At 35.7% G+C, this 24,287-nt stretch overlaps 1 protein-coding gene across 2 annotated transcripts; it reads right to left on the reverse strand.

The window, feature by feature from the left end:
• Positions 1 to 6,276: 6,276 nt before the first annotated feature.
• LOC131603043 (protein CHROMATIN REMODELING 4) lies at positions 6,277 to 23,964 on the reverse strand. Of its 2 annotated transcripts, none has more exons than XM_058875290.1 (11): positions 23,792 to 23,964; positions 22,013 to 22,260; positions 19,455 to 19,556; positions 18,562 to 19,341; positions 17,257 to 17,364; positions 14,410 to 17,160; positions 13,336 to 13,493; positions 12,168 to 12,282; positions 9,959 to 10,035; positions 8,540 to 9,194; positions 6,277 to 8,445 (listed from the first exon to the last, which is right to left on the reverse strand). In XM_058875290.1, exons 2-11 carry the CDS (start codon positions 22,247 to 22,249, stop codon positions 6,466 to 6,468), a joined length of 6,963 nt encoding a protein of 2,320 aa, XP_058731273.1. In that variant the 5' UTR covers positions 22,250 to 22,260; positions 23,792 to 23,964; the 3' UTR covers positions 6,277 to 6,465. The 2 variants fall into 2 exon arrangements, with proteins under 2 accessions (XP_058731273.1, XP_058731272.1); XM_058875289.1 differs by lacking the exon at positions 23,792 to 23,964 and adding an exon at positions 23,529 to 23,771.
• Positions 23,965 to 24,287: the final 323 nt, after the last annotated feature.

Genomic DNA, 24,287 nt, shown 5'->3' on the forward strand with positions numbered 1-24,287 from the left:
TAATAAATATTATTTTGATATTCTAAATAAACAAATAATTTGAGACTAATAATAAAAATAGAAAAGATGGTTGTAAATTGTAAAACGGAGGGATTACTATTTAATTACTATTTTCATCAAAGTTGAATTAACAATGCTGTCAACATGGGCATGTTAATGATTATTTTTCTCCCTTTGGAACAATGTCTACCCGTGGTCAAAGCCAAAGTAGGACATAGTCTAGAACCTTACGCTCAAACTTATTTTTAATTTATTTCAAATTAATATTACCTCCGTTCCTTTTTATAAGAGACAAGTCATTTTTTAGGTTCATTGAATAACTAATGTATTTGGTCTCTTTATAGACTAGATACATTGATTATTCAATGAATCTAAAAAGTGAATTTTCTCTTATAAAAAGGAACGGAGGTAGTAATACTAATAGTAATGGTACTCTTTTTTTCCCCATGTAGCACACTATTCGACAAGTCATATATAATTAGGGGTGGCAAAACGGGCGGCCCGCCCCGCCCGCCGTTCGCTCTGCCTTATGCCCGCCAAAAAACGAGTGGGGCGGACATGTCAGCCAAGTAAAATGGGCATAAAAATCATGTCCGCCCCGCCAATATGGCGGGTTGGCGGGCGGCGGGCTTACCCGCATATTTTTATTTATATTTTTTTAATGGATTAATAGGCTTTTTTTACCTTTTAATTAAACTTTTCTCTTATTTTTTAAAACAATTTTTTATTTAACTAAAAAAAGAGTGAGTTTTGGAGGAGCGGCAGGCTTTGGCGGAGCGGATAAAGCGGGCGGCGGGTTTTGGCAGGGCGGACTTTGGCGAGCGGCGAGCCTAAAATCTCTACCCAACCCACCTTTTTTGACGGGTGCGCGGGCGGCCCGGCGGGCCCCGGCCCGTTTTGTCACCCCTATATATAATCACAACAAATTTCACAATTACAAATTAAAAATGTTTATACACACATAAATAAATAAATCACATTATTTCATATTTTTGTCTTTAAATTTTGTTTATTCATATGCGTATTTTTGTCTTTAAATTTTGTTTATTCATATGCGTATTTAAATATTTTCTATTTAAAGACGTGTCAAAGTAAGCGTAAGTATTTACTGTACATGTTTTACTTCGATATTTTTGCGTGTGAATAAAAATAACAAAACTGAGAAAAAGATATCGAGTGTTAGATGGAATTAAATGAAAAGGAGTTAGTTGCAGTAGAAGTGATGAGATTCCAGCATAGACATAGACATGTAGCATGTTCTTTTAAGGACAAATCATGTGTACATACATACACATACTATGAATGGCGATTTTTAGAAGCATAGGAGTGGGAGAGTGTGATAGCAGCTAGCGATGTTATTTATTTCTTGATACTTGAGCACCCATGTGCTGGGTTGGCTACTTTCCCCTAGTGTATATTCTTTCCAACTCTGGTAAAAAGTATCATAAACAAGGAAAATAATAACATGTGCCTAAGGATAAAACTAATTAATAAAACTAATCTTATTTATTAAGATATTACTATAAATTATAATTAATAAAAAATTAAATAAAATGAAAGTTAATAAATAGGAGTATAATAAAAATAATAATAAATGTTATTAATATTATAAAAGAATAATTATTTTAAAATAAAAAAACGTGCAAATAAAACAATTTTTATAAGACGGAGAAATAACATTTAACTATTATGTTATTATCACACAAATACTTGTTGGTATTATCAAACAAAAATTCATTCAATTTAATAGGTAAAAATATGTCTTAAAACTTTAAATTGAAGAAGAGAAGAGTCATAAAACGGATGTCCAGAGCAGCAGTCGGAGGAGGAGGGGCTAGAATTGTGATGGCGTCCGATGAATAAAAGATTTTGGATCAAAAGAAAAAAATGTGTTTCATTGTGTATACACAATACAACTTAAATTATTAGAAAATATATAAGTTTTGAATAATGAGTTTACATACCAAAATTCTCTCTCATGATAAAAACAAAGTATTTGGCTTTTCTATCACTCGCTGAATTGGTTAGAGATTATCAACCTGCACAGTACATCTTATTTGATGTGGTGTCATAGTCAGTTGCAGTAAACATATTTAACTATCAGTAAGGCTCAATTAAACCATGTATGTTAGAACATTAGGAAGTAAATACTATAAAAATTATTTTGCGAGTTAACATGCACAACGACTAAAATAGTTATGTCAGTTGGTTATTAGACCGTCATCATTTTTATTAGAATTATCAATCATAAAAATTAAAATAAAAAACAGGACAACTAAATAAAATAACATAAAATAAAGTAGAATAAAAAAAATTTATTCGGTTCCCTTCCATGCAACGCTTGTTTAATGTCATTAGCTTGACGCCTCATCATTTAGGTTATGGTGATATATATGACACAAATAACACATCATTTTTTTTCTTCTTTTGTTTGATATAGGAATCTCATGAACTTGTGGTATTCATGATGTTGCTTCTAAATTCTCTTAAGTTTGATTTTAGTGAATTAGAGATAAATGTGATCCAATACTTTTATCATTTTATTTTCTTTCATCTGCATTATTGTTGAAATAGTTTTTAGGGATACTCTTTTGTTGAAGATTTTTTTGGTTGGGGATATATATACCTTCACAAATTGTTGAATTCAAAGTTTCATCCAAAACTAGATCATCCTCAAGTTGCACTCTTTCTCTTTTCCCATATTTTCTTTTTACTTCAAATCTTCTATTCTTAAAATCATCTATTTCATCAGATGGCATGTATTCTTCTTCCAACTTTAACTCTCTCCAAACAAATATATCTGGGTAGAAGTTAGTTTCCTTACATTCGTTCAGAATATTTCTTACTTCCTTCTTATATGGTTTAAAAAATTTAGTCGCTTCTTCTAAAATGATTTCAGAATCAGGCGACCAACAGGTAGGAGATACAGGTGTTAATGTATCAAGAAGATAATACGACTACAAAACTCATACAATTTCTTAGTAGAAAAGTATTGAAGAATTCATGAAGTAAAAATAAAATAGATTTTTTTTATAATTAAATTAAAATCAAAATCAAATCAAATCAAATAAAAAACAAAAAATTTATTCTAAGCAACAAAATTTCAACTAAAATAAAAAACTGTAAACTTTATAATCTTTGGCAGTATCAAACAAAGACGGCTAAAACTTGATCGGTAAACTAGCAAGTGTACTAATATGTCAATATAGTATATCAAAAAATCTCGATGTCATTCCTTATGTGTTTGCTCTGCTTCAAGGTGTTTTTCTCATTGTCAAGAAATAAGAATATCGTCCAAATAACGTTTCCTTCATTTAAATACGAATTTGGGCCTCCAAATGTCAAAAAAAAAGTGTTAGAAACATGTTTAGAGGAGTGTGGACACGTTTAGCGGGAGTTTGGATATGTTTGGGAACATTTGGAGGCATATGGATGCTGCCAAATGTATTTGGAAGCGTTTGGACACTGACTTCTTTGCTAAATGCATTATACCATATGAGAAAAATGTTGAGTAAACATAAGGATAAAACATTGAAAATGGTGAATAATCAGCGGCTGACTGGTGTTTGGTGGCTGCATGTGTGATGGTTTAGAATGTAGTTTGAGATAGAGGAAAACGGTAAAAATCCTAGTAAGGAAATTTAGAGAGACAATGGTAGAAATTCTTAGAATTTGATAAATCTTTTGAGGTATCTTAGGGGGTTCAAAAAACTTCTAAACACAATGAGTTTGTGTGATTCATATATATATATATATATATATATATATATATATATATATATATATAGAGAGAGAGAGAGAGAGAGAGAGAGAGAGAGAGAGAGAGAGAGAGAGAGAGAGAGAGAGAGAGAGAGAGAGAGAGAGAGAGAGAGAGAGAGAGAGAGAGAGAGAGAGAGAGAGAGAGAGAGAGAGAGAGAGAGAGTTTAGGAGATTGAGAAACACTTGAAGTAAAAAATAGGTTTGGTTCTTGGGAACTTGGGTTATTGTTTTCTTTTAACTAACTTTTAATCTCTTGTAACAATTTTTTGAAGTAACTGAAGTTGCATGTCTCTGCTACATTAACGGGGAGACTTTGTGTGTCTCTGTAATATGGTTTTGTTGCTTGTCCTTTAAACTTTATATCGGTTTTATTCTTATATCATTGAGTCTCCTCTTCAATTGCGCATTTTTTAGGATCAAGTTTTAGATATGTATATTTTAACATGCATAATTCAAATTGTTTGTGTTTAAGTATGAATATTTTACTTTAAGTCAATTAGTCGAGTTTTTGGAACAAAGACCATATTTGAGATTTGTTCAAGTCATGACACAAGTTGAATCTCAAAACAACTTTGAGGGAAGATGATATCTGACATGTTGCACCTATGTCAATGATTTAATTGTTGGCTAATGGACTTACACTAGTGTGTATGGAAGATTAAGGAAAATCTGAGGATGATGCATGAATGATGTGAGGATCGGAAGTGGTTGATCAAAGCTACCAGTTTGTTGTACATGTCAGGACTGATTTCAACTTTGCTATCTGGATGATCAGCATTAATGAATGATGAATGATGATCCTCATCATAGGTATCCACATTGTTGGAAAATCCTACCTTATCTTCGAACCTAAAGTCGGGTGGAAATCCATGTTCGAAATAACATGTATCAAGAATGTGACTAGTTTTCCCACAAAATGAGCAGACTTTGGAATTTGATGAGCCTCTGCCTTTGTAATTTGGCTTGCCATGACCTTTGCCTTGTGTTTGCTGAAATCTTCCATTAGCTGGGGGGATTATGTGGGTATGTCAAGAGAATCTTTGAATTTTTCAAAAGGAAAGAAAGTGGTTTACTGTTTTTGTTGTTGCAAGATTGAAGAGAAAGCCCTTGTAACATCCTGTAGGGGGTCTAGCATAAGGATTTGAGATTTGACATTGTTGAAATTCTCATTCAACCCCTTTAAAAAAATTGATGACATATTTCATATCTCCGCTACTTTTTTATTGTGAAGTGTGCACCACAAGTGCAATTAAGAAGAATTCTAAGAACTTCTAGGTCTTTCCAAAGGGTTTTAAACTCATTGAATAGGCAGTCACTGATTTCACACTTTGTCTCATGGAGTGGATTTGCTGGAGTATATCACACAATCGAAAATGATCCCTCTTGGAAAAACGACTGTAAAGATATGTCCATTATTGAGCAGCATTATCGACATAGATGGATGGTACTTTGAGCGATATCAGGAAATAAAGATGATGAGATTCATGAAAGAATAATGTTGTTGCGCCTTTTTCCAAGTATCGAAAAGAGTATCATCTTCTTAGGATCATCAAAACACAAAAAAAATCCCACTCATACCTTACATCAGAATAAAAAAACTCATTAAAATTCAATATAAGATCTTCAACTAGCTCTCACATTAGACATCATTTAACAATTTTGGATAATCGGGACAGTCAAGTTCATATAAAAATGATAAAATGGAACAATGCATCGCAGACTCGTCGTTCATGTATATTTGTAGATCATGTATAATTGTTGTCTGTCTTTCTACAATGTGTCTGGAACTGTCGTATAATGGTTTCAATTTAGATTTGACACTCCAATTTTTTTTTTACAATTATTAGTGTTATATAGATTTCTCTAAATTTGAATATTACGACGGTTTTAACATCACAATTCTCCTAAACTGAGTTTTACTATAAATTTTGATTTCAACCGCCACAATTTTCAAATGACGTGGAAGTTTGTCCGAATAGTATAATCTAAACAAACATACCATGTATGTTTGAATTTTACTATATTATGGAAATCTATAAGATTTGAGAAACATACACTGTAATGAACAATTTCTGGAATTAGGGTTTTTTTTAAATAAATAAAAAAACAGCCCAAAGCAAAAATCTTTGAACAATTCTATCAATCGATTCTACCGTTTTTCGCGATCAGACATATAATGATTCAGCATGAATCGAAGCATAGCAAAGGGATTTGAGATGTAGAAATGGGTCATCCCACACTCTGACACTCGCATATTATGCAATTAAACTTTCTTATTCGTTTTCTTTCTCAAATAAATTTCTAACTTAATAGACTAGTAGAATTAAGCTCTTCTAAGGACATGGCATGACCTCAAAAGGCATATCGTTGAATGTGTTTGCAGTATTAATGTCTGCATCAATACTTCACAGCTCATACTACATTATTAATACAATGAGTGTAGAATGTTATGAAAAAAAAAATTATAATAGCAAAAATCTACCATAGTAAAATAGACAAAAAAAAAAAGAGGCAATAAAGTACAAACATTACTCAGCAAGCAACACTATATATTTCATTTCACTTGGAGAAAAAACTTTACATGTTCTCAACAATACTATATTTGCTACTTCACTCACTGTCATACCTACAAAAATTCTAGCACATTGGTAAAAAGGCTTCAGCAGCAAGAAAGAATATGGTTTCCGATGTTAACCAAAGACACTACTACAGTTCCGTTTCCTGATCCCTCGCAGCATGATCTGAGACAGTTCCCTCAGAAGATGCTTCCCCTCCATGGGGCTGCTCAACCCTGGAGGGATCTGACTGAGTCTTGCTGGAATCTCCACTATCAGGGACTTGTTCTACTTTATGTTCTTCTGATGAACACCAATTTTCCGGTGATACTTGCCTGGGCTTCTTACTTCTGAAGGCACCTTCTGAGTCTTTGAATTTGGCTCTGCCAACTGGCCTTGTTGGCAATGGAAGCTTGCTCTCAAGATGAGGGCCAGGAGAAATACAGGATGCAACCAACTGGAGCACTTCAGGAGAAGGAGATAGTCCCGAGCTTGTCTTTTTCGATAAGTGTGATGAGTTTGCCACTTTTAAATTAAGAGGGGGCAAGTTGAGGTCAGAATCAAGCTGCTGAGGCCCTGTCGGAGGAGGAAATGATGGTGGAAAAGGAGTTGAGCTTGAAGCACCATTATCACCATGGTGGCTGCTGTGAAAGTCTGGACAAAAATCTGGAAGAAACATCTTGGGCTTGTGTGATTTTCTCTTCCTTTTCTTCTTGAGACTACTCCTGGGATCCTTTGGTAAGGAAGGTGGTGGTCCAGGGATCACAAATGGAGGAATTGTAGGCTTATCATCTCCATAGAGCATGCGAACTGAATGAGCAATGGCCGATACTGTGGGAGGAAGTTCAGGATCAGGAAGTTTGGCAGGGGAACTCACAGCTTGTCGTAACCAGTGGGGAAGCTTATCTTTTGAAGAACTACATCCCGCTACTTCCTCCCCTTTTGAGTTCATGTGATCTGGTATAATAGGATTGGATAACAATCCTGAGCAAGTAGATTCACCTTTTACTACATTGATACTACAATCACGTGCATCGTTTGGTGATTCATCCGGAAGTACAGGCAACTTTCCACGCTTGATGTTTCCACGCTCATCCTCCTGTTGCTGTATATTAATGTTGCCTGAGCAATTCAAACCTAAAGAACTCAAGCTGGCTGTTCCAAAAGAATTGAGTAGAAATGGTCTTTCTGTTGGCACATAGGAGGAAGTTCCTGGTCTATCAATTGTTTCAGCAGAAGCATCATCAAGAAACTTTCCTCTGTGTATATCATGGTTCCAAGATGGAATAGATGCAAAGTGATCATTTTGCAGACTAGGTCGATCCATGGTTCTAAAATGTGGAAGACCAGATGCAGCAGGACCACCTAATCCTAATTTCATGTCAGTCAAATGGTTTTGAAATTTTGACGGCAAAATAAATTTGCTGCCTTGCAAGGCCCTTTCCATCATTGCATCAGAAATTGGAAAATGAGAAGATTTGGTAGACTTGGTTGTCTTGGAAGATGATCTTTGCACAGGAAAAGCTGGCCCCTGAAAGACCTTTACTAGTTCCTCCTCCCACCTCACTGATAAATCTTCGCATGTTTTATACTTTGAAAACTTTAACTTGGTATCTCTGAGCATGGCATCCCAATTTCCCCTTCCATGCCTACGAACACCAATCCAGAGGGAATCAAGTTCATCTTCAGACCAACCATCTGATTTTGACTTTTTTTTCATTAAACTATTTGGTCCAGACCCAGTTCTCATCATTATGTTTTCAAGAACTTTCCGATGGTTTTCTGAAAATGATGATAGTGTGGTTGGCTTTTGTCCTAAACCCAAGGTGGGTGGAACATCCCTGTCTTGCTGATTATATCTAAATAAATCTTCTGGGGGCATTTTAAAATTAGGTAATGTTGGGAGGTCTTGCATAGATCCATTCAGAGCTTCAAGTCTGCCTCCTATCGACAAATTAGGTAAGAGCTCCGGATGAGAATTTGGAATGTTCTTTGTAGTGAGTGGAAATCTTGCCAGCAACCTTTCGTCGAAAGGCAGTTTTGGCAGGGCCATTTTCTCCTGGAAAGCAGAGAATCTAGCACTTGGACTCTCAAATGCATCAGATTCCTTTCCTTGCACGGGGGGTGGAAACTGCAACAACAAAAAGACATCAATCATAGTGACATGTGCATAAAGTCAACAATGATTGAGAAAAAAAAACCACTAGCATATTAAGAGAGCATACTGGAAGAAATGGGAGGAAGTTATCAGGGATGCTATTTCTGAAACTTTGTTGTAAATTTTCTGTCGATGCGTCCAACAGTTTGGTGTTTGCTGCCTTTTCCTTACTTCTCGTCTCAGCATCCATGGATGTCCCAGTGCAAGGGGCGAGGCTGAATGGAAACTCTTGTCTGGCGCCGTGCCTATTTTGTCTCCAGTTTAACTTTGAAGTGTTACCCTCTGATGATTCTATTTGATTAGCATTAGGAGCACAGAGCCCTAGAACGGGCAACAAATTGTTGCTTGGCATAGAGTTTGTCACATTAATCCTCCCCCTGTTGTGGTAGTTTGAAGGCAAAAGTTCAGGTAAAGATCGGCCTGGATTATTGACAGGAATATTGAAGGGATGTCTTTTATGTTTTGAAAGCTTTTCGATCCTTGATAAGGAGTCAGTGTTAATATCTTGAGCTTCTGAAAGTAGACTATTTTTATTATCCTCTATGTTGATAGAAGTTCCTTCTTGAACTGAATGTATCGGCTCAGCTCCTAGATCTCCATCTTTGGCTATCAATGGAGGATGCAAGAGTGACACGGTACCTGGAAGTCCTTCAGCAGACTGCGATTCTTTAACTGCGTTCCTCTGAGCAAGTCTTTCCCTCTGCCGAGCACGGAGTTTAGCACTGTTGATCATTGACAAGTGCAAATATTTCAGCATTAAAGACCTATTTTATCATGATTCTGAAAACATTTGGATATAACAGTGCCAATCAAACTACCAAAGACATGAAATATCCTGGTCCGTGTGTTTGAAAATTACCAATTACAGAGAATAATTTAAACCTTAAATGCTTGAGTGCCCAAATTACCACTATCAGTGTCCAACAACAACAAAAATACCATTATCAGTTTATCATTAGCATGCAGGATTTGCCAAGAGCGCCACGTAAGTAGTTTCCAGAAGTCAAAATGACAGCACAAAAGGTTATATTTACACATGCTTTTTTTGTTCTAAAAGAAACCAGTTAATAAAGAAAGGAGGAAATCCTTTTTGACAATGTACCAGAACACTATTAGAAAAACAAACTCCTCAATATAAATAAAATAATGCATTTTGAAGTAATTGGTATTACATACTTAGGTTGAGAAAGGGAAAGAATGGGAAAAAAATCTGATTCTTAATTTTCTTTTCTTTTTTTTGAATTATGATGCTGAGTGCTATACTCAGGATTGTTTGTGTATTGAATTGAACCACTATAACTAATCAGATCTATGTACAAGAATAATACAGCAAGCAAAAGTACAGAGAATTATAATCAGATAACACATTATACATATGGTACTGATGACATATCGATAATAAACAATGGTACTGATGACATATCTATACTCTCTAATCATGTTGAATAATAAGTTTAATTCAGAAAGCTTGAAAAATAAAACATACAATTTTGTCTTCAGGGCCCGTCCGGCTGGTGTGTATTCGCGCTCAGGTTCTGGTGCTTTTTCCTCCTCACCACCACTCTGGTAGAACAAACACATCAATAGAAAACATTAATGAAACATGATTTCTACAAGGAAGAATAAAAATGTTAAGAAACTAAATAATCAGAGCTAAAGTGGTGAAGCAGACTAACAATCTAAATTTTAACAGTCAGTAATTAAGCAAGTGATTCTCAAAATGTGATTAGGGGTCTATTTACAGCCTTCAACAAAACTAATAACTAAAACTAATATAAAACTAAGCTGGAAATAAATAGAGACAGGAAGGAGATGACACTCAGTCATTCTACATATTTCTAGCGATTTTCCTAATATTTTAATGGTATTTTTCGTTCACTTTGTGTGAAACAGAGCAAAACAGGACATGATTCAAGACATGGAAAAGCTCAACTCAATTCAAACTCACTCTAACTAGACAAATTCTACAATGTTTCATGGTGAAAGTTACAGGGACGAGAAGTGGGGCGAGGCATAAACACAAGAATTGGAAGAAAATTGTAAAATTGAAGAAATCAGCAATTTTCCGTTAATTTCATGAAACTAATGTGTTTTGCATGCTACTGGAAAAAATGTGCCACGCCAAGCACATCAACGCGCCATGTTAAGGGAATCTGAAGGAGGCCACATAAGCAAAAGCAAGTGAACGTAGCGCATCTGATGCTTCGTGTGGTACTCTTGTGCAAGCCAGATTTTTAACCACTGCATTGTTTTGACCATATATAGATTTTCGTAAGTCTGATTGAGGTGAAACTTGCGGCAAAGGAAAGCTAACTCCAGGGCTATAACTTTCATGGAGAAGTCAAAGTTTAATTTGGTCCGTAAAAGGACAAAAAACCGGAGAGTTGTGAGAAGCAGTGAATAGTGACAAACCTTCCTGCTCCACGTCAAGTACGCAGGGTTTTCAGTATATGAGGTCGATCCTCAACAGTGAGGTATCTTGGAGAAATAACTGGATTTTAAAGGTGGTGATGAATGTGTACGATGTCTTCAACTTGCTATTTCCATTAGAAAATTTGAATCATTACGCTTAATGCTGATGTGTTGAGAAAAGGTTTTGGAAATATTCTTCGTTGTAGATCCATCATCCAGTATGGAAGATTTTTTCATTTCAGAAGGTGAGGCCATGGATATGAATCATAGGCTTTGATAATTGATACTACATTAGAAATGGAGAGGGTGATGATTTCATCATCTTGAATATTCTAGAAAGAGAAAGGATAGAGAGAATTCTGTTTCTGAGATAGTTATGAATAACAGAAAATGATTATATTATTACAATGAATAGCTTGATGCTATTTAGGAAGCTGTGACTGACTGACTTAGTTACAACTCAGTTACAGCTCAGCACATGGTTTGTCATAACCTATGAAGCTCCGACACGCGTACGACACACGTATGACACGTATCATACACGTTTTTGAAGTGTCCTACAGAAAAAAACAATTAAAATGCAACGGACATGGATACGACACGCTATTTCAAATAACGGACATTGCGACCTCTCAAATTCTCATTATGTAAAAAAATAAAAATATTTTTTACCTTTCATATTCCATTTCCCCACTCTAAAAACAACTCATATTCCTTATTTTTTTCATCTTCTCTGTTTGTTTTCATCTTTTTTTGTTTTCATCTTCACCGCTCGCCGATATTCCACTGTCGCTACTGTTGGTATTCCACTCTTTCTCTTCGGATACTCATTCCTTTTCTTTTTTAATTGAAAGTACCCAATTTAAGTCTTTTTTGTTGTTGATTGAAAGTACTAAGTTTAAATATACATAAATTTTGGTTCTCATTTTAGACTCTATAAATTGTGCTCATAAATTGCATTATTTTATTAATATATATAGTCGAGTCCGTGTCCTATGCTTTTTACATTAGCGGTGTATTCGTGTCCGTGTCCCGTGTCCGAGCTTCATATGTCATAACTGCCTTCTAGACAGTTCTAACTAACTAATTTGTTTGCTGATTGCTAATTTGCTTTGCTAGTTACAAGCAAAGCAGTTACAGATATAACTACTATGTTATATACTCTAATAGTTTTGAATATTATCAGAAACCAACACTTCTCATCAGTCATCACCTCCCAATTGGAATTAATAAAGCTTACTAAGAAATAAATTATGCTAACTAGCAGAAAGAAAGCAAATTACCTCACTCACTGCTTGGATTGGGTGTGGAGCATATGCTTCTCGATATGAAACAGCTTTCCTCTGCCGCTTCCCTCGACCAAGAACAGCTTCTTCCTCACTCTGATATTTCTCCCACCTAGGAACCAGATTAAATGTACAAGAAAATTCAAGCTAAGACATTAGTCACGCCAATTGATGGCTAACTATGCTGTCAATATAAATGCAGCCCAATATGAGTTAATTTTTGCACACATTTATAATTATGTCAGTTATAAAGAAAAAACCTGTTCCGGTTTTGCCTAGAAGATTTTATTTATTTAAAATGGTTTCTTGTAAACTAATCATTCACCATCATAAGATCAAAAAGTTCATTGCACACTACTTCAGTCCTCACAGGTAGTTACATGTAAACAACAAGTAATGGTCGGCCTACATTTTGATTTCATGTGATGGGTGTTTTTAAATACAACTGATTTCTAGGCCTTTTGTCTTCATTTGATCACTAAAGCTTGTAAAGAAGAAAGCAGTTTGACTATAAGAGAAAGAAAACTAAATACAGAACATGAGGATTGTGAATATCCTTAAGGGATGTGAAACAAGGAATGAAAGCAAGGGAAAAAACAAGTCACCTCAAAAGATGTACTCATTTTCTCAGAATATCCAATATACAAACCTCCATAAAAAAAAATGTAAGATTTGAATTTCTGTGTCTAATCTGACCATAAAAGCCTGTATTTACAAATTAATGTGATTTCTAACTCTTATCCCATTTAGCAGACTAATTTGGAATTTTACACCTAATGCATATTTCACACATGACTAACTACACAAATCATGTGACTAATTCTAACAGAAACCACGAACAAAAAATCAAAGAAAAACCAAAACCTAAGCCTTATTACACCATGTGAGGCTGGCTTAATAGAAGCCAACAGATACAAGTAAAACTAGTCTTAATAAGTATCATAAACTTTTGTTTTCATTTGAGGTCATTTCCAACAAGGAGGTACCGCTGCTCTTATCTACAAGCAAGAGAGCTCTCCAGCAACATAAACAACCCTCTCATATATATTTTTTATTTAATAATGTATCTTAAAATGATATTTTTCATTATTGCTAAATAGGTATTTTCCTATACAGCATAGTCCTTTATGCAGAACTTGAAAATTGTCAAATAGAATCTCCTTACCTCAAACGCAATAGACGGTCCCATTCATTTTCTTCACCGCCAATCACTGCATTATCCTCTTTCTTCTCAGAGTTTTGTGTACATGTGTCATCAGTTCCATGAGGAGGGGACTCACCCTCTACATGTTCTTCAGTCGGTTCGTCATTCCACTCAGGGGCCTACATAAAAAAATCAACCACGATAAGGAACGGAGTATTTAATATACCACCTGTATCTACGAGCATGGGGAAACAGTCAAAGTAAGAGTAAATAAAGAAAAGGTGCAACCATAATGTAGATTAGGCAAGATGTGTCATTCAAAGGAATCCAACTCAGGGCACTGTATGTTCCTAGGTGATAATACATAGAGAAGTAAAAAGCATGGTTGATGCTAGGTCAAGCGCAAGGAAGCATTGGAGAACCACCTCTTAAAACCTAACTATCAAAAGGAAAGAACCGAGCCACTTAAATACCCCACCGAAAATCTCATACTACTCGAAGTGGGACTAAACTACTCAAAGTGGGACTTAAGCACCATATAATACCCAAGTCCCTATCATAGCACCACCCTTGAGAGTCAAAGTCTAAGGCACTTTAACCAGCCTTTCTGGTCAGGCCCTTCGTAGGTATTTCTTCCCGACTACCCGACAAGCAGCTCTGATGCCAATTGATAAGTATTGAAAGGGAACTCTCCCTTAAAAACTAGCTAACAAGGAGAGAGAACCAAGCCACTTAAATATTCCACTGAGCATCCCATACTACTCAATGTGAGAGTAGGATTTACCAACTTGAACGGGAGTTTGAATTGTAGGAAGATTTTCCATTATTTCCTTTTATTTATATGGATTTATTTCCTCTTCTTTGCACAACTATTTTTTATATTATTCATTTGAGGACAGATTCTCTATCCTTAATTATAGAAAAGCAATTAATAGAAATTATGTACATTAAGTCCATAAAATGTAAGTTGTGTTTTTATGCAAAATCTAGTTTCCAGTCAATTATATCTCTCTTCATGAGTAAGATTCTAGGTTCTACACGAAACTCGGAACCAAATAAATACTGTGACTACTAGATATTAGTCAATTACTTCACCTTCATTGAGCCCAGCATATCATTCTCAGAATCCCCTTCAGCAATGTCTGTTGAACCATCTTGAAGGTTAGAACGATCAAGCAATTTTAAAATGGCATTTTCATCCCACAAAATCTTGCTGCTGCTCTCTGTACACTTATCCTCGTATACGTCACCAAGACCACCAGTCCTCTTCCGATGCTTGTGTTCTATATCTGCTACTGCCTCATCTTTGTTACTATTATTATTCTCACTTGTATCTTTTCCATTCAGGCCACAAGAATCATTGAAGAGTTCTTCAGTTCCCCATTTTAAAATATCTTCTACCTCTTTTTGAGACCCAGATTTACCTTTAAAAAGCTGATCAAGCATCAATTTCTTTTTAGCAAGCTGCAAGATGCGCTCTTCAACGCTGGCACGAACCACAAGTCGGTATACTAACAGTCTATTTGATTGCCCAATTCTGTGTGCTCGATTCATTGCTTGGATATCTGCATGAGGGTTGAAATCAGAATCATAGATGATGACAGTGTCAGCAGTGGCCAAATTTATCCCAAGTCCACATGACCGAGTGGATAATAAGAAAACAAATCGACTTTTGTCTTGGTTGAAGCGTGCAATTGCTGTCTGACGATCTGCTACAGACACAGAGCCATCCACTCTCTCAAATGTTCTAGGCCCAAATTCTATGTTCAAATAGTCCTCCAGGATGTCAAGAAGCTTTGTCATTTGTGAGAAAATAAGAACTCTATGACCTTCCCTATACAAAATCTTTAGCATAGAATGCAAAAGAGTCAACTTTGCCGAAGCCTTTATTCTCATTTCATGAAGGAACTCAACAGATCCAGAATCAGGCTCAGTTCCTGGTATGAGATATGGATGATTGCAGACCTTCCTCAGTTGCATCACAATGTTCAGCATAGATGTCGGAGCAATACCTTTCCCAATATTTCGCAATACTTGATAATTCTTTGTAAGCATTGCCCGATAATATTCAGCTTGGATGGATGACAGCTCAACAGGAACCATTCTTTCTGTCTTGGGAGGAATATTTTGCATGGCATCCTTTTTAAGTCTACGAAGCATATGAGGAGAAACTAGTTTTTTCAATTCATCAACTTTCTCTGCAGACGTAAGATCATTAAATCTCTCCTCAAATGAAGAGAGGGAAGGAAATGATGCTGGCTGTAAGAAATTAAGCAAGTTGTACATCTCACCAAGGTTGTTCTGGAGAGGGGTGCCTGTCAACAGAACACGATGTTGAAAAGAGCATGAATTTAGCAAGCTAAACAACTTACTTTGTGAATTCTTCAGTCGATGGCCCTCATCAACAACAAGAACTTCCCAAGGAACTCCCCGAAAATGAGGATAATCGGCAAGAACCATTTCATATGAGGTTAAAAGCACATTAAACTTATAGGCTTCTGTTTTCTTATTCAGCCCACTTGGATCACTTGCATGCCATTCATACTGTCGAATTATGGCTCTTGCTTTTGCACAGCCATGATATTGAACAACATTCACATCTGGAGCCCATAGCGAAAACTCAGCGAGCCAATTGCCCATAGTGACAAGAGGTACCAGAACCAAACAAGGACGTGAAACTTTGAATTCAAAATACAAAGATGAAATAAAAGCACAAGCAGATATTGTTTTCCCAAGCCCCATCTCATCAGCAAGTATCACATTCTTGGACTTATACCAGCATTTACGCAACCAGTTCAGAGCCTCAAGCTGATGAGGAAATAAAGAACCCCCTTTTAGCTCTTTAGGTTGCTCTGCAAGACTAACTACATCGTTTAGACGGTCACTACTTTTTTTAGTTGAATTTTCCTTTGATGCATCCCTTTCCAATGTGAGAGTTTCAAACATTTTAAAGCGTGTAATCAAATGAGAAGAACTTTGAAGCACAGGTTCATCTAAACTTTCCCAAGTGCACTCATCATAAGGATTTCCAGCCCACTTAACATATACTTCAGATACTCCATGTTTGGAAGTGCGAATAGCAAGCAACCGCTCAGGAATCTTCCATTGTTCTTCACAAATATCTATTGTAGCCGTTCCATATTTTGCCTTGTAATTTTCAAGTTTTCTCTTTGCAATGACTTTTAAATGGGATTCAGAAATCCAACTATTATGAATATGAGACTTTCCTACCCACTTAACTAAAAATTCATAGGAAACTCTCTCTCCATTTGGACATGAAGATTCAACCCTAATAGCATCCTGAACTTTATTATCAACACTGCTACCCATTCCCTTTGGTTCAGTTTTAAGAGAATCGTGCATTTCACAATTTTTAGGAAGCTCGCTGTTGCCGTCCCCTCTTAAAACAACATTAAGATTTTCCCCCGTCTCCAACTTGTCATTTTCCTTTTCCAACTGTTCAGCAGATACAGCATAATCATCCCGATCTGTACCATCCTTAACACATGAGCCTAAATCATCAGTGGCTTTACCCAAGGAATTTGTGAGATCACCATTCTGACTTTCCTTTGATGTTGATCTCCTGTATACATGAATATTTTCCACTCTATCGGTGTCTTTCAACCTTCCTTCATCAGAATTTTTGACATTTTGAGGATCAACAAGGTCTTCAGCTATTTCAACACCCACATCATTATCACAAGCAGAATTATCTTCTACTAGCCTTGTCTGGTTTTCTGACATTACCAGATCGTCCGAAGGTGAATCATCCCCAACTTTCAAGGATAAGTGCCGTACTAAGTTTGTGTTCTCACCTTGTATTCGACACCCTAAGACTCGATCAACCTGTGAGATGGATATACAAGTTAAAAAGAAAGACATGATAATCACATACAAGATAACAGGGAATGCATTTTCTTTCAACAGTGCAGAGATGGTTACCTGCAGAGATTCAAGAATAGTACTGTCTTCATGCATTAAACTTCCATCCAAGTGGCTTCCTACTTTATCAGGCTCATTTGACGCGACTTTCATTGCCTGAGAGTTCTTCTGCATCCAAGCAAAAGCAAATAATGCTTACAGCTACCCGCAAATACAATATCATATTAACACTAATAATAAATATATTCTATCTCAGCTAGTATATCAATACATATCAAGGATAAATAGAAGGATTAATATAGTCAGAAAGTAAGCTTAATATACTTTATCACATTATAACTGCTATGAAACCTATAAACCCCAGCTGCTGCTATTTCTAAATCTAACCCAATGCCGCAAACCTTTAATACTTGAAGAAATATTTCTACTTTCTTTTTACCTTTCCCCTACAGTCTGTAACATATCTAAAACAAACCTCACTGAAGATTGTCTAAATCTGTTAATGTTCAAACATACTCTTATAAACTACTGTGAATGTATTTATACAGATCATCTCATATAGTTATCTCCTCTATCCTAGTCATCTATAAACTGCTAGTGTGTTGTCAATCTGCACTCTCATTCTTTGATTTTGTATTCTAGCTTTACTTTCCTAGCTGAAAGCTTACAGCGACCTAGGATATAGGAAATGCATAGAAATCAACAAATAAAATAAGAGTGAGTATTGAAGGCAAATTATGCAGCCTATGCCATTTGAAAAGATACAGTTGCAAAATGATTCATACTAAAGACCTTTACTGTTGCCCACGTTTTTTGCCAGAATTTAATGCCACAATCATTAACCCTTTCATAATTTAGATATCATAGATGCATTCTTAATGAATTTCCAATAAATGAATAAAGTGCCACCAAAATAGTATTCTAAGTACATATGGTATGAATATGATAAGGAAGGCGGGTAAGAAAGTAAGAACAGTATTTCATTTCACACAGTCTCCCATGATCTGTGATTGATGTCAAGCAGGGTGAAAAGAAGGAAAATTCTTGATTATTAAAAAAGGACAATTCTTAAACTCTAACCAAATATTAAGATAAAGTGGATTTTGAAACTTTAACAGCAGTCAAATTAATATTTGTAATTTAATGACAAACATTTTAGATGGGTGAATAAAATATTTATAATATTATGCTAGTATCTATTCAATGTATTTACCAATAAAATTGTGTCTACAACTTAACAAGAACTTTCCATTAAAATGTGCAATAAGTAGTTATTCAGAAGTAAATTAATTGAATAAAATGTTTTAATTTTATAGGTTCTTAGAAGTAAAACATCTTATAAGAAATAAGAGGCAGAACATGTACCTTAACTTTCCGCTGGGCATCGGATTTCTTTTCTCCAACATCCCCTTTTGATATAGATGTAGAAACTTTCTGTGTTTTGGACTTCTGCTTCTTGTGTATTTTATTATTTCCAGACTTTGACTTCAAAGAAGTAATGACAAATTGTTTCCCCTTTTCAGTCCTACGCCTCTTTTTATTAGCATTATCACTAATAACTTTAAGCTTCTTTTTCCGCATTTCCTCTCCACCAACAGTAATAGCAAGAACAAGTGTTTTTCTAAAAGGAATTTTATCACCAGATAAATTAGGCTTCTCCTCCAGCAGGTCATCATCATTAGCATCATTTGTATCTAAATTAGAAATTTTAGATGGCGACAAAACTTCCTTATCGGGTGAAGCGGACATTGTGTCTATAGGTGTGACTGTTGGGGACAAGTTCACGTTTTTATCATCAGCATCTACGCATGATGAAGTTCCTTCCAAGCAACTTTCATGAGATGGGTCTGTTAGCTTGTCGCTACAAGTTGCATCCACTGGGGAAGACAGTGGTTTCAATCCAAAGAATTTTCCTCCCATAGTTGAAATAGATTTTGCTTTGCTTGACCTTTTTTTCGAAACATGCTTATTTCCGAAAATTCCAGAAACCTTTTCCAGGTTGAGGGAGTTAATTCCAGCTTTTGATTTTACAGGTACAGTCTTTGTCCTGGCTCGTTTTGAAATTGAATCCAGGTTGTTTAAAGGCTTTAGTTGATCATTTTCATCAAAGCAGCTTGGGCATTGCCACTTCCCCATAGGGATGCGCTTCAGGAGATAAAATCACAAATTATTAAAAAGGGAAGAAAAAAACATACAACCTGAGAATACTTTATAATTAATGTTAAAAGCTCAATATAAATCCAACTCAACAATCATACCTTAAGAGGAGGATCAAGACACTGTAAATGATAAGTGCGAGGACAGCTATCACAGCACAATAAGTTGCCACCAAGATCACAGATCACGCATTCATAGAAATACTGGATCAAAAGTTTTATTGTATCACAGTTAGAGCATTCAAACTAATAGAATGTGAAAACAAAACACATAAACAATACTGTAATTAATTGGAAGCATCCCAAAAAGATTTTGCCTATAAATGCACAGGATAACATATGCAGCTAGAAAATGAAATACATAACAAACAAAATAAGAGGAAATTATTCACATGACAACACATTCAAATCTAATCCCACTGTGTATGTCCCATATGAAATTTTTTTATTAGAAGAAAAAAATGTGTTGACAGTATATCCTCTTAAAGGTAAAAATAAAGACTGATATCGGAAAGAGCACCCTAAAAATCTCATTAGTTGAGCACCATAAAAGCCAACATCCTTCCCAAATAACAGGCAGTCGTATGTACTTCAGATATTTTTACATTTCTCTCCTACCATTAACACCAAACAAAGGCATACACAACACATAGCCATATGCATCATACCGCAGAACTGCCAAGCTATAATAATGCAAAAGGTGGTGGTCATTTGAATCAGAACAAATAAGAATATGATGTGATCTTAAAGAACTAAAAAGTATAATGAATTTGGTGTATCTAGGGTGATCTGTTTGCTTATATAGCTTAATAATTTTAATCAATCAAGCAGCTGAATGGGACTGCTCGATAAATAATGGACATCAATGACCATAATTATAGGTGACAGAATATTTACGCATTTGTTGAGTTGGTAAATCTAACCCTCCTCAAGCTAGATCACATATATCGATATAAGAGTCTCACATTATATGAGATATGGCCTAAAAAGTATTTATAAGTGGGAAGCATCTCTCACCTTCCAAGCCAGTTCTGCAAGGTTTGGTTAAATCCAACCCAAATTCTAAGATGGTATTAATGTTAATCCAAGATCTGTTAGGCCACTCGCTACTGGGCCACACGGGTCATGCTTTAGATGTCTGGTTATAGACAGGATATGGGAGTGTTGAAGAGTTCCGCATTAGATGAGAATGAGATTATGGCCCAAAAAAGTGTTTGTAAGTGGGAGACATCTCTCTTCTTGATAGTCTGTTTTGTATGGTTGAGCCTAGATATAGCATATGCACCAAGTTTGCAACAATTAAAATCAACTTGAAGCCCTCTAAGGGAATCGGTAATTAAATCTTGGATATAACTTCGGGTGGCCGCTTTCTAGGTTCTATCAAGGCAATTATTCCTATGAACTTTCTAGATTCTATCAAGGCCATTATTCTACTGATGGAGATTTAGTGGTGGCTGGCAGGTAGCACTGTCACTAAAGTATCTTGTCATTGTTGGCAGGGGCTTAAATGGTCTTCTTGCAGTGATTAATGATCTACATGAGAGTGTTGCCTTCATTGTTCAGCAAAGGAATAACACTATCTGCTCTTGAACGTCATTGCCTCCAATTCAAAGGTATCATTTATCAATGAGTAGAAGAAAAGTGGGAAGGTTGAATTGCAGTAAATCTGAGTTGAGGACAAGCAGGGAAGTGATTTACAGTGTGAGCAAGTCTAATGAGAAACTGGCAGGAGAAAATAACTCACTCGTGCATTGGGGAGCCATTTGTGGACAGATTTCAGTAACTGGCATGTGAAGAAAAATCAAAGGTTCATTAGCAGCAATCAAAAGTTGGGTCATTCTGAGCAAACAAACACTCATGATGTGTAGGCTAAAAATCATTTCAGGAGGAAAAGAAAGTAGCTAAATACCAAGAGAGAAACCAGTTTAACCACTTAACAACTGAGGAAACAAAAAATTCCAAACAGAAGCAGATATAGGGGGACAATAAGGGTTCCTAATGGACAAAATCAGTGCCCGGCCAACTGGAATAGAACAATTATGAGACAGACAATATGGAAAAGAAGTTCTGGATTGTGTGGGAGCCCAGGCAGTGGAATACTACACGAGTATGTCACAGAGGAAGGTGCTGGTACTGCTTTTTAACATATAAAAATGAGGGCGAGTATGCTGAATCATGTGTATCTAGGCTGGACACTGACCTCTTATTTTTAGTATTAATATAACTACCACAAATCATTAGTTGATTTGCAACCTAATAATTGACTTATATAAAACGGTCATTATTATGTTAGCCGACCATGTATTAACTTATTTCCAACTAAAACAATGATAATTTCAAATTCCATACCCTCTTTGGAAATCAAAATGGCCCTCAACAGTGAAAATGACATGGCAGAAGTGATAACAAATCTAGCAATGAAAGTCTAGACTCTCAAAGACAAAGCTATCAACAGTGAAGCAATCCAAATATATGGAAATATAAAATTAAATACTTGGAGTACTCTCAAAGACATAAATCTTTCATCAGTAAAGTAATCCAAATATATCGAAATATAAAAATGAATACTTGGAGTGATTCCTGTTTACCCCTTATTTATAAAGGTCTAACTCAAGGTAAACTATCTCTAACTAACCAACTGGGATTAATATGTAACTCACCCCATCATATCCCTTCTTCTTAGATGAAAATTGAGAAGTGCCTTCTTCAGTCTTTAGCATACATTTAGCTGAAGCATTCCTAGAAGAATCAGATGCTACTGAATTATCTTCTTTACCATTGGATTGCTCTTTACCAGAGGACTGATCCTGTCCTACAGGAAGTTTTCTCCGCTTGCGCTTTAAAACCCAGTTCCTGTTAAGCATTTTAGGTACAGATGATTTGATTTCCTTCTTCATTCACATGTGCCCTGCATAAAGAATCAACCCTTTGACCATCAGCGAGTCATCAGTAAGTCCAGAACAAGTACCAGCTTAAGTCACAAGATAGGTCTTAAGTAAGATTGAAACTCCAAGGTTGAAGTGAATAACATAGTAGCTCAATAGAAAAGTAACTTATAATTTGCTACTTGTTATGATAATGAATAGGTGCATGAAATGTAGAATAAGTTAGTGCCGCAATATCGATAGAAGTTTGTTCAAATTTCGCTACGCTACAGTGCTATAGCGCCTATAGCTGCAAGTATTTTACAATATTTAGTACTGAATAGCGCATTGCAGAACAATAGTGATTTCTTCAATGTGCCATAGCACCAATGTCGCGGCTATTTGACAACATTGTGCATCTTACGACAAATTTTGTGAGTTTGGTTGGAAAACATGCTAATATCCGTCAGCAAGGTTTACGAACAAATGTGACAATCAAAGCTAAGCTGAAGCTTCATGATGTGCACAATATTGATGTCAAAATCAAAGCAGATGATGTTTCGTTCAAGAATGAAAATTTTAAGACAAGAAATAACCTCTACTCTATCCCCCTCCCAAAAAATGCCAAATGTTTACATGAATAACAGCATTACCTTCCCTTAAGGAAAATTGCAATCAATATCCTACACCAACCCCATTGCAATGTTAGGTTAGGCCCCCAATCCATTTGTAATTATATTCACACACTAAGCAACAACAACATCTACAACCAACCATCCTCCTCCTCCCAAAAAACATATAAGCATTCACAATAGCACTCACAATCTAGTTTTGCTATCCAAAATCATTTGAGAATCAAAGCTGGATCAGATTATCCATACCAAAATAGCCAAGCAAACAAGGAACACTTCCCTTAAGGAAAACAATTAAATGTACTAAATCTAATCTAATCCAATATCCAGTATAATGAAACGTACGCAATAAACAGCTAGTCACTGAATGTTCAAATAACACACCACATAAAAAAAATAGTTATCAAAACCACCAATTAACTCCAAAACGTTCAAGCATTATTATCCACATTCAATTCAACTTAAAGCAAGACCCATAAACCCATTTAATATACTAGTCGACTCAATAAACCAGTTCAAAATCCAACTAACATTCATGCTAATTAAAATCACAGCAAAAACATCAATTAAACACCATGAAACTATAGCAAAAACCAAACCACACCAGCTGAAATTAAACAAACACAAAAACCCCAAAACCAGCAGAAAAAACAACAAATAACAGAAATCAAGAAGCATACCAATCTATGTGATGGATCAAACAGCAATAAGGAGATGAATTGCATGAGATTGAAAAACGATGAGAAAGGGGGAAAGGGAAGTGTTTAGGGCAAGGAGAAGATGGATACAGCACCGAGAGATGAGAGAGAGATTCGAGGAGAGAGAAAAAACGAGAAAAGGGCAGACAAATGTATAAATAGAGAGAGAAAAATTAAAATGAGATAGATATGTTTGTGTTTATAGAGAGAGAGAAAGTGAGTTTTAGAGAGAGAAAGACACATACAAATACGGATTCGCCGGGGTCATAGGACAAGCTTGCGATCTGACATGGCAGTAGAGAGAGTTGTTGCTCTTTCAACCCCCAAAAACCACTCTTCCACTCTATCCATGACACGTGGCATCACATTCACTGTTTTCCTTTGTTCTTTCTTCCTTCTTCATTTTGCATTTTCCATTCTCAATCTCATCATCACAATCACTACAATCTTTAGAGAAACTTTCCCTCTAATGCGATTTATCTATGTAGTACCGATACCTCTAAAACATATTCATATTCGTACTCTTTTCTTTTGCATTTTTATCGATATGTATAATTATATTTAATTTATTTATTTTATAAAATTAGTATCGATATCGTCGTATCAGTATCAGAGTCCTTGTCCGAGTGATGCTCGGCCGTTCGTCCGAACTTCCTAAGCTTTGAATTTAATATGATGATCATTCTCGTGATCTTTGCTGCATGTTATAATGGAGTGTTTCAATTTTTTGGTTAATTAATT

The sequence above is a fragment of the Vicia villosa genome, linkage group LG5 (assembly GCF_029867415.1).
Source record: "Vicia villosa cultivar HV-30 ecotype Madison, WI linkage group LG5, Vvil1.0, whole genome shotgun sequence".
NCBI classification, from domain to species: Eukaryota; Viridiplantae; Streptophyta; class Magnoliopsida; order Fabales; family Fabaceae; genus Vicia; species Vicia villosa.